Genomic DNA, 12,599 nt, shown 5'->3' on the forward strand with positions numbered 1-12,599 from the left:
TTATTAGAAACAATTATAGTTGAAAGTGTTTGAAAAACATTTTACAATAAAAGTAGTTGACTTCTGTATGTGCACATTAAAATCACTAATTGGGAAATTGAATGAAATGAAATGAGCTTTGTCTCCTAAGACTGGAATTTGAACAAAAATACAATTTCAAATGAAATGGTTTTAAAGGACTCAAAAATAAAACATAGACAATGAACATAAGGAGAGTCGACATATGAGAATAGATTTCATGTCCTCGTTTTACGATGTATTTTCAGAGGCTCTCTTTAAATATGTACAGTTAGTAAAAACTAACTGATACAAAAGTGCACAGCAATTTTTACCATACTCCGAGAATATTAAGAGAAAAGTTATTTAATTTAAATATATCTTGTGTTAGAATGTTAGTCATCATGTTGTTGAAACTTGAGGATTTTCCCCCCTAAATAGTGTTGAACGATATGTCCAAATTACGTCATTGTGAATGAGGATAGGGGAATGCAGTTGTAGAAATAAGCCAAAAGAGGGCAGCAAAAATCCACTGCAAAATAAGGGAGCCGTTTTGAGAAGATTGTAGTGTAGACGTGTATGTGTTCTTCAAAGCGAACGGTAGATGACGCTACAACGGAAGTTAACCCAACTAAATCGCTGTGTTTCATTTACAGGCTCGTCTCGCCTCCTCCCTCCTCTGCAGAATACCTCACCTTTACAAAGTAAGAAAAAAAATCTTGATGAGAATAACAATGAAAGAGTCACATGAGCAATAAATCACTTTTATTGCAGTAGAAAATAAATTATGTTTTTTGACATTTAATGTCTTTCTTCTGTCCTCTCTCTCAGGTAACCCCTGTTTAAATTGTCAACTCTATTGGATAACTTTCTGCTGGGAAAGTACACCAAAGTAAGTGGCAATGTTTAGTAACACCGATAGGGGAGTAGGAGTGCGGCGGAACTATACACACACACACACACACACACACACACACACACACACACACACACACACGCATGCACGCACACGCGCACGCACACAGAGAAAAATGTGAGAAAAATGTTGGCTGTCTGGGAGGAGAAATTTTAAGGGATGGGCGAGGGGCAGAGCAGCTTAAGGTTTTATAAATCTAGCCGTGGTCAAGAGGCCAGCACAAGAGAAAAGGAGCATAGAGGGTGGGGTGCGTATTGATCTGCAGAGGTCACATAGCTCTGCGGGTGCGATATTATGAAGGCCCTCAAAAACATAATCTGCAGAATCCAAAAATCCATGTGGAGGTTGACTGTTATCCAGTAAAGCTCCAAAAGATAGGAGTAAAGTTGTTGTTTTTCTCACATATGAATTTCAATGTGGTGAATAATGAGTACGCCGCAAGGAAAGTCAAGCCAAGCAAATGTTTTTCGAAGTGGATACAGCGGATTGACTTGGACGTATGGAAGACGATCAGGGCAGGTGAAAAAAAACAATGACAATATTCTCTCTGAACTATCACACGATTCTCAGAATTCTTTATATAAAGTCATAGGTCAGAATCTTAAGTCAGGGTAAGCGGCTATAGAAAATGGATGGTTGGATTCTCTGTTGTCAGAATGTTTTACTTTATTCTTAAAATTCTGACTTTTTAAAAAATCCACATCTTACGATCAGAATTTTTAGTTCTGAATTCTTCTCAGAATTCACTTTTTAAAGTTTATATTCCCTTTTTGAAGTCATTCTAAATTTATTCTCAGCATTCTCACTTTAAAATCAGAATTTTGTCTTTATTCTGTTTAGCTCATGCTGAGAATAGTTAGAAGTCTGACTTGAGATTTCTGACTTGATTCAGCTAATTTAACTGGTCCCAATCCTCTTGCGTAAAAATGCACAGTACTTGTTTATTTTGATCACCGTGTGGTTTAACATGACAGGCATCAGCATGGACTGCTCGTTAACCTGAAGCAGGCCATTTCAAAAACCGATGGACGGATCTGTGTTGACGTGAGCGCTGATTGGACACTGGACCGATCTTAATGACCTCGGGAAACATCACCGGCCGACAATCTGGTGAGGCTTTGGACCACTGGGTCTCCAAAAAAATTTACTAACTCGATGAGTTTGAGGATATTTGCAAGTACGCATTCATGCAAGGAAACCATGTTTTGACTTTTACAGTTTGTGGCCAAATGTTGAACATTGAGTACTTTGGAAGTTGCAAAAAACCACAAGTTGAGCTTGAATATTTGCGTCTCTGTGTGTTGTCAGTTGCTTAGCTACCTGGCACCCCATCATATTCCCCCTACCCCGTTCCAACATCATCGCCCGACTTCACCTTCTCACGCCATGGAGTCGACGCAAGTCCAGTCGGAGGGCGGCCTCAACGTCACCCTCACCATTCGTCTGCTCATGCACGGAAAAGTGAGACAACACCGTGAAACGTACTTTTTTGACAGGAGTAAGGGTCAGATATTCAGTGTGACAACCACATGAGGTGGCGTTGCCAAATGGATGTTCCGAGGTTATATATATCCAGTATATATGACCTGGACTCGCACCTTGGAGTGTCAGATTTGCCTTTGATGCAGACCTTTGTGTCTCAAACTTGACTTGGACTAATAAATGTGGACTTGACTTCACTCCAGCCCTCTCAAGACAACCTGAAAGAAATAGCCAACAGCAAAGCTAGTTATGCTGTTTATTATCTTTAAAGCAAGGTCACATGATTGGACATGCAACATCGCAAATGTCTGGCAGGCCAGGGGGTGTCCAAGCTGAACTTTTATACTTTCCTACTTGCAAATGACCTAATCAATATGCATACTACTGACAGACTTGGACAGGTGGTCACTGACAAAAAGACAGGAACAGCGTGTGGCCTCACAGGGATATCAAAGGTGGGGGTCGGGGAAAATTCACTCAGTGTGCTTCGCACCTTCCAGATTTTCCAGATCCTTTTTGAACACACAGGCTAGAGCAGTTATTCTCAAGCTAGGTTGACTAATGTACCCCCTAAAAAAAAAATACCATCACTTTAAAAACAAAACAAAACAAAACAAAAAAACTACTAAGCCATTGGTGTCTGATTTACTAAACCTCAGAACTTGCAGTGGTATCTTCCGATCTAATTTATTCAGCAAGTCCAGAAGAAGTATTGCATAAGACAAAGCGTGTCTTATGTGGCTGACAGATCAATCTTCCATGAACGGTTTTGAATTAAAAAAAAAAAAAATCTTTAAGTTAATGTCTGTAGGACACACCCATACCTTTGGCCTAATTTTTATAAAAAAAAAAAAAAAAAAGTGTCTTGCTATATTTGGGGTATTTCAGTATTTTCGCAATAGTTTTCGTCATGTTCAAATAATTTGCATTTTCATTTGAAAAGAAAAATGACTGTTTCGTTTATTGCAATAAAAAGCATTAAGTTCAATTTCCTGATATGTATTTACATAATTCTCATGTACACCATCAATTGACTTCACGTACACTGGACTAGAGTCATTTTGCTTCTTGAATAATAGTTTGTCAGTGCATAGCTGTGTTCAGGCAACAGAGAGAAAAACAAGTTGTTACAAATACACCTTTTAATGAATGTGCCCAGTGGCCCCGATGAAATTCTCTTAACACTCATCCAGCTGAAACTGACGGATGAGCAAAAATAGCCAAAGTAATATTTCGCAAAAAATGTGAATAGCTGACTACATCACTTGCGACTTAATAGGATTCCAATGAAATCCATTCGGGATGTTACTCGTTCATCTTCTGAATCATTCCCGCTGATGAATTGCTGTTTCGATCAAATCATTCACCGCATTTGTCTGCCCTCTCCCTTTCTGTCACCTTCCAAAATTTTGAACAATATAAGAATTAAAGGCCGAAGTGCCAGTAGACGTGAATGCCAGTTTTTCAAACATGCCTTGCTGAAAATCTGTTCTGTATTCCGGTGTGCTTTGACGTAGGGCTTAGGTTGCGCTTACATCTATCCATCTGTCCATTTTATCATCCTATCTATCCATTTCTCGCTCATTCTGGTGCAAGGTCATGCGAAGCTTGAGCTAGTCTCAGCAGATCACCAGTCAATCACATACTGGCAGACAACCATTAAGCCTTGTATTTTCACCTATGGGTAAGTCTGCGTCACCTGCATGCAGCATTTTTATCTCCACAAGCCATACTCTATATGACTGGACTAACAATGCCATCGAGAGTAGCGAGAGTTGCTACTCGTTACCTGTCATCTGGAAATGCAGAATTAAATACGCTGAGAGATGTTACAGCAAATGCAGTCCCAAAGTTTAGTCAATCAGACATGGATGGAAGAGCATTCAGCTTTAAGTGTTTTTTTTTTTTTAATCTGAAAAACATTTTCCACTGGATAAAATAATTCACAGCGTGGACATCACTGATAAAGGGCCAAGAACCTTGCGTTAAAGGCAAGTCAAGGATGTACCTGCAAGTATAAAGTGTGACAACTTTAAATAAAGCCTGGTGGCTAGTTTATGAATATTAATATGGACTCGGGGAGCATGGTGGCCTGCGGCTTTAAAGTCACACTGGACCCGCTCCACCAAGCCTTGCGGTCACTTGGTGAGGCCGGTATATTGTTGACACGCAGCCAGAGCGGCTTCTCTGCCCTTTGCCAGCGCGCCGCCATCAGCTCTCCAAGAGTGATTACATGCAAATGACCAGTGGGCCTCGGCTTCCCCACCGTGAGCAAGAAAAAAAAAATCCATTTGTAATGAATTGTACAGTCACGTCTCTGATCAAATGCTTTCTCTCTTGTGTTTTTATTATAGGAAGTGGGAAGCATCATTGGGAAGGTACATTCATTGACATTCTTCATACGTCCTCTACATTTGCGCCAAATGATAATGTTGTTCTATTATTTCATTCAGAAAGGAGAAACTGTGAAAAAAATGCGCGAAGAGGTGAGTTTCAGTGGAATCTTGAATGATCAATTGTAATGTATTCACAAATGGTTGTCATTACAGTTAATGTCCCAAATCAGTGCTATTTGCATTTCTAGGAAATAAAACCCATAAGCGCACAGTAAAATTAAGAGTAAACAATGCAAACATTCTTGCACATCAATCCAACAGCATATTCAATAGATACAATGTAAAAGATTCCATTAAGCGACCATCATCACTGGCCAAGATGAGTACAGCAGCAACAGTACGCTGCAAAAAATGGCACTCACTTCACAACAAAGCCGAGAAGAAAGCCCATAAGACAGAAAGTGTCAAAATTCAATAAATAAATGTACCATTAAATAAATGTGTCATGAATCAATTATATGTTTGATTCATTAAATGTGCCATTAATAAATGTTACATTAATTCAAGAAATCAATGTTACATTACATGTGTCCTTAACTCATTCAATGCCAGGGACATATTTTCACGTTTTTTTTTTAAGAGTCCTGATATTAAATCCCAGATACGTAAGTATTGAATCAGTATTTAAGTGCATTAAGAACATTAATTACCTGATATTTAAGTATTAAACCACTTCTTAAGTATCTGGGATTGACTGTCTGGACTCTTTAGAAAAACGTAAAAATATCTCCCCAATGAATGAGTGCCAACCGTATGCCGATAAATTTCAGTGACCATACGCAAAGTTGCTGCTTTTGTCCAGAGTGGCGCACGAATCAACATCTCAGAAGGCAACTGCCCAGAGAGGATCGTCACCATCACCGGACCAACCGACACCATCTTCAAGGCTTTTGCCATGATTGCCTACAAATTTGAGGAGGTACATGTGCGTACATACAAATTCTGCGAGGCATTGAAGCAGTGGTTCTTCTTAATGCAATTTGTTTGCCTCAAAGAAATAATACGCCTCAGGCCCAGGAATATTCCTCGCTTTTAATCAGCATGAGTGGAAAGTAATTAAAAGTTAGTGGGTAAACAAGAGCATTTTTCCTGCCATCAGACTCATCTTGAAAAGTAACTGTCTCAGTGATATATGTGCAAACACTCTCCTTTAAAACTTCAAGTTCAGTTTCACATAAATATTATTTGCATAATAATTTGCAACTTGGCAGCATGTAAATCAGTGGTGTCAACCGTTTGGGCCGTGGGCCAGTCAGACTGCGAGGGGTTAAAATTTGAACTGCAGTTTTTCAATAAAACAGCTGTTGTTTTTAGGTTTGTCCACTAGGAGTGCACCAGCAACCACTTAAATGATATTCTGCTGACAATTGCGGGAAAATTAATGTTTCACCATAGAAATATGATAATGCCTCTTTAAAAAAATACTGAATATTGCAACATATCCGTCTTGAACCAGTTGAAAAGTGCTTGATTTGGTTTTGGGTTTTATTATTTTGAATACAACAACTGAGTTTGGTGCGCCTGATTTAAAAATGATTTATGCTGACATTTACATAAAAAAGCTTGCACATGATGAATTCTTGAGGACCCCTGAAGAGAAGGTTCCTGGCGGAAGACGAAATTGTTCTTGTGTTCTAGGATATCATCAATTCCATGAGCAACAGCCCAGCTACCAGTAAGCCTCCAGTCACTTTAAGGCTGGTGGTGCCAGCCAGCCAGTGTGGCTCTCTCATTGGAAAAGGAGGCTCCAAAATCAAGGAAATGAGAGAGGTGGGAAGACACTTCCTGAATCATGTTCTAAGAGGGATAATCCATTTATTTAGGTATTGTCAGTAGAACAAAGTTCGATGTTTTTGTGATTTGATCTATAAACACATTTTGCCACTTGCTGTCAACTGAAAATGACATCACGAGTGCTGAAAGCTCAGGAAACAACCAATCACAGTTCAGCTTGTGACCGTCACATTACCACTCACTACTAAGCCGTGATTGGTCGTTACCCGAGACTTGAGCACACGTACATCATTTTCAGTCAACAGCAATGCGTCTCTGAAGATATGAAATGTGATTTCGCATTGCACGTTAAATCCCAGCTACTTGAGTATTAATTTGATACTTAAGTACATTAAGGATATTAATTTCCAGATACATATATATTAAATTGATACGTAAGTATCTGTGATTTAATGTTGGAAATGTGACCATATGTTCCTGACACTGAATGAGTTAATGCAATTGTAATATTGACTCATCATATGTGCTATTGATAACGAATGGTTATTGTTGTTTCATGCTTTTTCTTGTACGTAGTTGTTGAAAGGCTCGTTTAAAAGAGAACACTTGCGGTTAAAAATGTCAAAATATTCTATTGAAAGTGGCTTTTGTTAGCCTTTTTAAAACCACCTTCCAGAGTGACAAAATTGAATATAGATTTCTTCGGGCTACCAAAGCATAACAAGCATGGGAGGCAATTGATAAAAAACAAAAAAAAAAAAAAAAAACAAGTGGGGAGCTAGCTGTTGTCCACTCATCTCTATGAAGCAACACAGAGTATATATTTCCCTCAGGTGAGATGGAGCTGAGAAGAGATTTGCTTCCCCGGTCCCAAATGTGGCTGCATGCGTAGAGTAGCAATAAAAAGGATTCCAAAGCACCGGTAGCGCTAAGGCAGTTCAGCAAAAGCCCCATAAATTGCCACTTCAATGAAATAGAAGTGCATTATGCATATAACTGCATTACAAGGGATAGAGGAGCAGATGTCCCTTGTGAAGCCCATTTGTGTTGAAGCGAATTGCTCATTCGTCAGAATTAAAAAGGCTGTTTCCACGTTTGCAGTCCACGGGAGCACAGGTCCAGGTGGCGGGAGACATGCTTCCCAACTCCACAGAGCGTGCCGTGACAATCTCCGGAACTCCTGAAGCCATCATCCAGTGTGTCAAACAGATATGTGTGGTCATGCTGGAGGTATACAGTACGCTGCACTTTTGGGTCCCGGTCCAAAATTGATGTCTAAAGCTTTTCTCTCTGGTTCTGGCTCGCTCCTAGTCTCCGCCCAAAGGTGCCACCATTCCTTATCGCCCAAAGCCCGCCTCTACTCCTGTCATTTTTTCAGGGGGCCAGGTAAGAATCCAACAGGCTGAAACAGATTGCTTTGCAGTACATTCACTTATTTCACTTGCATGTACTGTATAGGTGCCAGGCAAATGGCAATCAATTCGAATAATTGATTGCTGTAAATTTCAGACTTTAAGCCACACTGGTATATAAGGAACAGCAGCGAAAAAAATGAACAAAAACAAGTCAGGAATTTATTTAATCGGATTACTCAAGAAAATAACCAACAAATGAATTGATTGTTAAAGTTACATATTTTCTTTCCTTTTCTTAACGCTGCTTATTCTCATTCTTGCCCACAGGCCTACACAATTCAGGGACAGTATGCCATTCCACACCCAGATGTGAGTTTGCATTCTCTTCAAGCCAAATCATAAACTAATCCCGAAGACTGAGGATGTGGGATCAAAAAAGTGACAGCTCATCCCTGACGTTTTTTTTTTTTTCCCTAGTCAGTCGAAGAATTCATTGAGATAAGAAAAGCCTGGAAGTGCAAGTGGGCCTGGTCCCTCCCTTAATTTTCAGCGTATGGCTTCGCGTGCCCATTAATAAGCCGCCATCATCCGTCCTTGTCGCGAGAGCATCTCAAGAGTCAGATTGACTAATTGAAAGTTGTTGGGTGATGGATGCGCTCGGAAGTAACGCTTGAAGGTTCCAATCACTCAAGAGCAGACTTGACATCCTCTTTTCCTCATTACAAGTCTGTAAAGAGGGAGGATGTGAATTTCATTTTAAGCGCACGCCTTCCCCGTTTCCTCATGGAAAGTCACACAGAGCGCGTCCAAAGAAAGCACGATTCCATGCGGTGGGTAGAGTCGCACCTTAATCGGAATCCTTAGCTCCATGGCAGGAAGCCCCTTTCTCCTTTCTCTATCCTTCTCATATTTGATTTCCCCCTCCCTCCACCAACTTGGTTGTGTTCCCGCCTATCCTCACCATCTCGACTTTTTTGGGTTGCCGACATTTTCTTGGTGTCAACAGTAACCTGTTAGTTGTCCTTTCCCTCCTAACCCTTCAGCAGCTGACCAAGCTCCACCAGCTGGCTATGCAGCAAACCCCCTTTACCCCTCTCGGACAGACCACCCCCGCTTTCCCTGGTACGTACCCACGAGACCCTCCTGTACACCTTCCTTCCTTCTCTGTCCTCATCTTTTCCCTTCTCTTACCTTCCACCGGATCTCCCTTTCTTTTCATTTCAGCATGAGTTGCTCTGTGTACATTTTTTCCCCTCTTTCCAGGGTTAGGCCTGTGAAAAGCAACACGGACACTTAATATAATAATGTCATGATTAGGATTTGGCACAGGCCGTGCATGTGTCCTTCAAAACACTTTGTGTTATTTCATTTCCCATATAAGACCAAGTTCTAATCACATACTGGGCCACTTAGGCTCCCGATGTCAAGCATAATGCAGAAACGCTCATACGTGCCAAACCCTGAGTGCTATATGATAAATCGCTAAATTGTATACAATGGCCATTATGTAGAAGTTACCAAAGAATGAGCTGTCATTTACTCCATGTTCTACTCGTCTAAATTGTAGAGAGGCATTTTAAACTGAGGGAAGCCAAAATAGAAATAAACATATGTAATTTGGGCACATTTTATTATTTTTTTTTTATGTTCTCGACTGCTTTGACATTTATATTTTTTGTCAGACATTTTAGCACGGTGGTTTTGAATACCCTTGGGTTTACGGAAAGGCTCTTCAGAGGATACGTAAAATTTACTGCTGTTATCAACAAATAAAATCAAATGAGTTTTAACAGACAAGAAAAATAAATCCTGGTTCATCATTTTATGTTCGACCCCAACGGACTGGTACCATCAGCCACTGAGTGACAAATACAATGACAGATAAAAATCTCTTTTTACAAACGCTTAATTGTCTTTTTTTATTTATTTTGTTATTTTTTTTTATCATTTGTCATTAGCAAAACATGCGTGCATGGATGAACAGACTGACGAATTCTCCAACTTTAAGCCATGGCAGCTACAGTGCCATTTTCTTTTTTTTTTCAAATTAAAAAAAATGAACACATCAAGGAACATAATCCTATTTTGTGTTATAGTGAATCTCACAAAAGAATGTATGACATTTTGTGAAGATTCGTACGGATGCACATTGGCATTTTAGAGCAGTTTTAGGACTGATGAGCTGAAAATAAAGCAGTTAGAGTTACCCCTACAATGACGTGTAAATACACAGTTTCAACACATTACTCTCAAAACTAATTCTTTTTGTGCTTTAAAATGAAATCAGTAGTGATGAGAAATACCTTCACTGGTTAGTGATCTAGGAAAAATCTGAAGTCAACCCTTTGTGTTGTGAATGGCTAAAACACTTCAACGACAGTTTGTCAGTTTTACCCTCATACGTAGTTAAGTAAAAGTATGTGATGTCATTTCTAGGACAATGTGCATCCCTTTAGTCCTGTTAGGCTCTTCGCCATCTGGATACACAATATACATTTGCGTTGTTATATGTTGACGCAGCACTCCACTGAAGTTTTGGGTTGAAGTGGGGAGTTCTTTTGGAGCAACATAATACTCTTAGGACAGCTGCCAACTGTGACACTCGAAAATAATGGCAGATCCGGGAGAGCAGCTTCCACAAATGGAGCACACCTGCCCTGTAGCAGCTATTTTTTTGCTAATTTGTCTTTGAGATGGGTCAGGCAAGTTGCCAAGAAAAAGCGCATTTTACATAGACCTTTCTTGAATGTGTTAGGTAAGCTTGCTCCAGCGCATATTTTTTTTTTTCTTCACAATTCATAACAGTTTCCTGGTATCGCCAAAATAGTGTAAATCACCAGAGTTGGGCAGTTTGTCAGTATTGGCGGACGTGTCCATCGATCTGTCGTGGACATCATACTGCAGAAGGACCGCCACATGATGAAAATATTTTGAACAACAGACTAGGACTGATGAAACAGTAGGTTTCTCTGTCATTTTAATCCGTTGTTGTAATCTTCAACACCTGTGTCACTTGACACTGTTGGTAATGGTATATCACCCAGTCAAATCTTCCAGATTTTTGAAAAATGTTTGAACTGCTATATACATAATTGGGAGCCACAGAAATATATACATGGACTTATACACATACACACACCCTGGAATAACTGAGATTTACAACATAAGTATGCAGCAGCTTCTATTAGAGGAAAAAATGTCTTTTATGTGTCGTATTTTCTCCTCAATGAGGTAGTCAGCATGGCTGGGAAGCCAAAGTTTGCGCTGAGTTTCAGAGTCATGGTTTCATGAACTGAAATGCATACTGTACTCAATTTACTGTACTCAATCATTCATTGTGCAGCGTTAGTCAAAACAATGTTTGAAGATAAGTTTTAAGATAGTTTTGTGTTTCATTTCACACTAATGGCTTTCAGGCACCCCAGAGGCCCAATTATTTTGGGTAAGTACTGATACCAAATATTGATATCAAGCCTGGCCTCATTTTAGGGTATTAGTACACACAATGGAAGTTGACACTACTATCAGTTTTATGATCATGAGCTAGAAATTGCGAATCGGAAGAATGAAGCAAAATCTACTCTAATTTTAAGGATGGGTGAGTATTGATATTAATTGTGGAAGAAGAGGAAATTGCCATTCATTTTAATACCAAGTGTCGGGCTGAATGATACCTGGCCTCAATTGCAAGTATTGGTACTCATGATGGCAGTTTTTACTAGTATCAGCTGCTCTCTTGGAGCAGTTTTACAATCGCAAAATAGAAATGACAAATTAGAAGAATAGAAAATTGCCAATAAATTAATACAATTTAATGGGAAAAATATTTTGAAATGTATAGGTCTTTATTATTTTGGGAAAATGTTGTCTTTCAAAAGTATTGCATTGGAAATTGGTATCAGTAACCTCTCAAAAATTGAGTCTGAAAAAAAGTGGTATTGAAAATTACTGTGATTAATTTCATGAAATTTTGAGAAAAATGGGGATTTGATGGGCCTTTAAAAAAAAAAATCAGCCATTCTTTATGGCGGAGTACATTTTATGTTTCAACCCTTTTTGCTTTTTGTTGTTGTATGTTTGACCAATGCAGGTTTGGATGCCAGTCCGCCAGCCAGCACCCATGAGCTCACCATTCCTAATGATGTGAGGAGGTTTTTTATTTATGACCTTTCGACTTTATGGGTTAGCGTTCGGGTGTTAGGGTGTTTCAGGTTAATCTGTTCATTAGTGGATGTTACAGACAGTCTTTGCTGTATGCGTATGTGAAGTAAAAATAAATACCCAAAGTGTCCTGTGACAATCTGATCAGGCTACTTTTGTTCCAGCTGATCGGCTGCATCATTGGACGCCAAGGAACCAAAATCAACGAGATCCGTCAAATGTCGGGGGCTCAGATCAAAATAGCAAACGCTATCGAAGGCTCGTCGGAGCGACAGATCACAATCACCGGCACGCCTGCCAACATCAGCCTGGCCCAGTATCTCATCAACGCCAGGTAACCAAACCTGCAGGCTAATTTCAATGCCAAGGCAAACCTTGAAGACGGAGGGTGTAAAACGTCTGACTTTGGGGAAGATTCGCAGCCCCTGTGCCTTTTTTTTCTTTCTTTTAACCGGCTCACCACACTTTAAACAATAGAGAAAAAAATAGATATTTCGATTTTATAGATGATATATTATTATTATTATTATTACTATTATTATTATTTTCCACAACTCC

General features: G+C 39.5%; 1 protein-coding gene across 3 annotated transcripts in view; it reads left to right on the forward strand.

Annotated features, from left to right (window-relative positions):
* Positions 1-12,599, forward strand: part of pcbp3 (poly(rC) binding protein 3) — a 29,643-nt gene that overhangs the window by 12,088 nt on the left and 4,956 nt on the right. For all 3 annotated transcript variants that reach the window (XM_088415074.1, XM_088415076.1, XM_088415075.1), the window contains exons 2-15: positions 654-701; positions 829-889; positions 1,888-2,023; positions 2,222-2,374; positions 4,750-4,773; positions 4,849-4,881; positions 5,594-5,710; positions 6,430-6,561; positions 7,627-7,755; positions 7,837-7,911; positions 8,208-8,249; positions 8,924-9,002; positions 11,971-12,023; positions 12,206-12,375. In XM_088415074.1, coding sequence (XP_088271200.1) covers positions 2,300-2,374; positions 4,750-4,773; positions 4,849-4,881; positions 5,594-5,710; positions 6,430-6,561; positions 7,627-7,755; positions 7,837-7,911; positions 8,208-8,249; positions 8,924-9,002; positions 11,971-12,023; positions 12,206-12,375 — 929 coding nt within the window. In that variant the 5' untranslated portion in view covers positions 654-701; positions 829-889; positions 1,888-2,023; positions 2,222-2,299. The remainder of the gene's footprint in view (positions 1-653; positions 702-828; positions 890-1,887; positions 2,024-2,221; positions 2,375-4,749; positions 4,774-4,848; positions 4,882-5,593; positions 5,711-6,429; positions 6,562-7,626; positions 7,756-7,836; positions 7,912-8,207; positions 8,250-8,923; positions 9,003-11,970; positions 12,024-12,205; positions 12,376-12,599) is intronic.

Source organism: Hippichthys cyanospilos, chromosome 5 (genome assembly GCF_059441005.1).
Source record: "Hippichthys cyanospilos isolate Australia breed blue-spotted pipefish chromosome 5, RoL_Hcya_1.0, whole genome shotgun sequence".
In the NCBI taxonomy this organism is placed as follows: domain Eukaryota; kingdom Metazoa; phylum Chordata; class Actinopteri; order Syngnathiformes; family Syngnathidae; genus Hippichthys; species Hippichthys cyanospilos.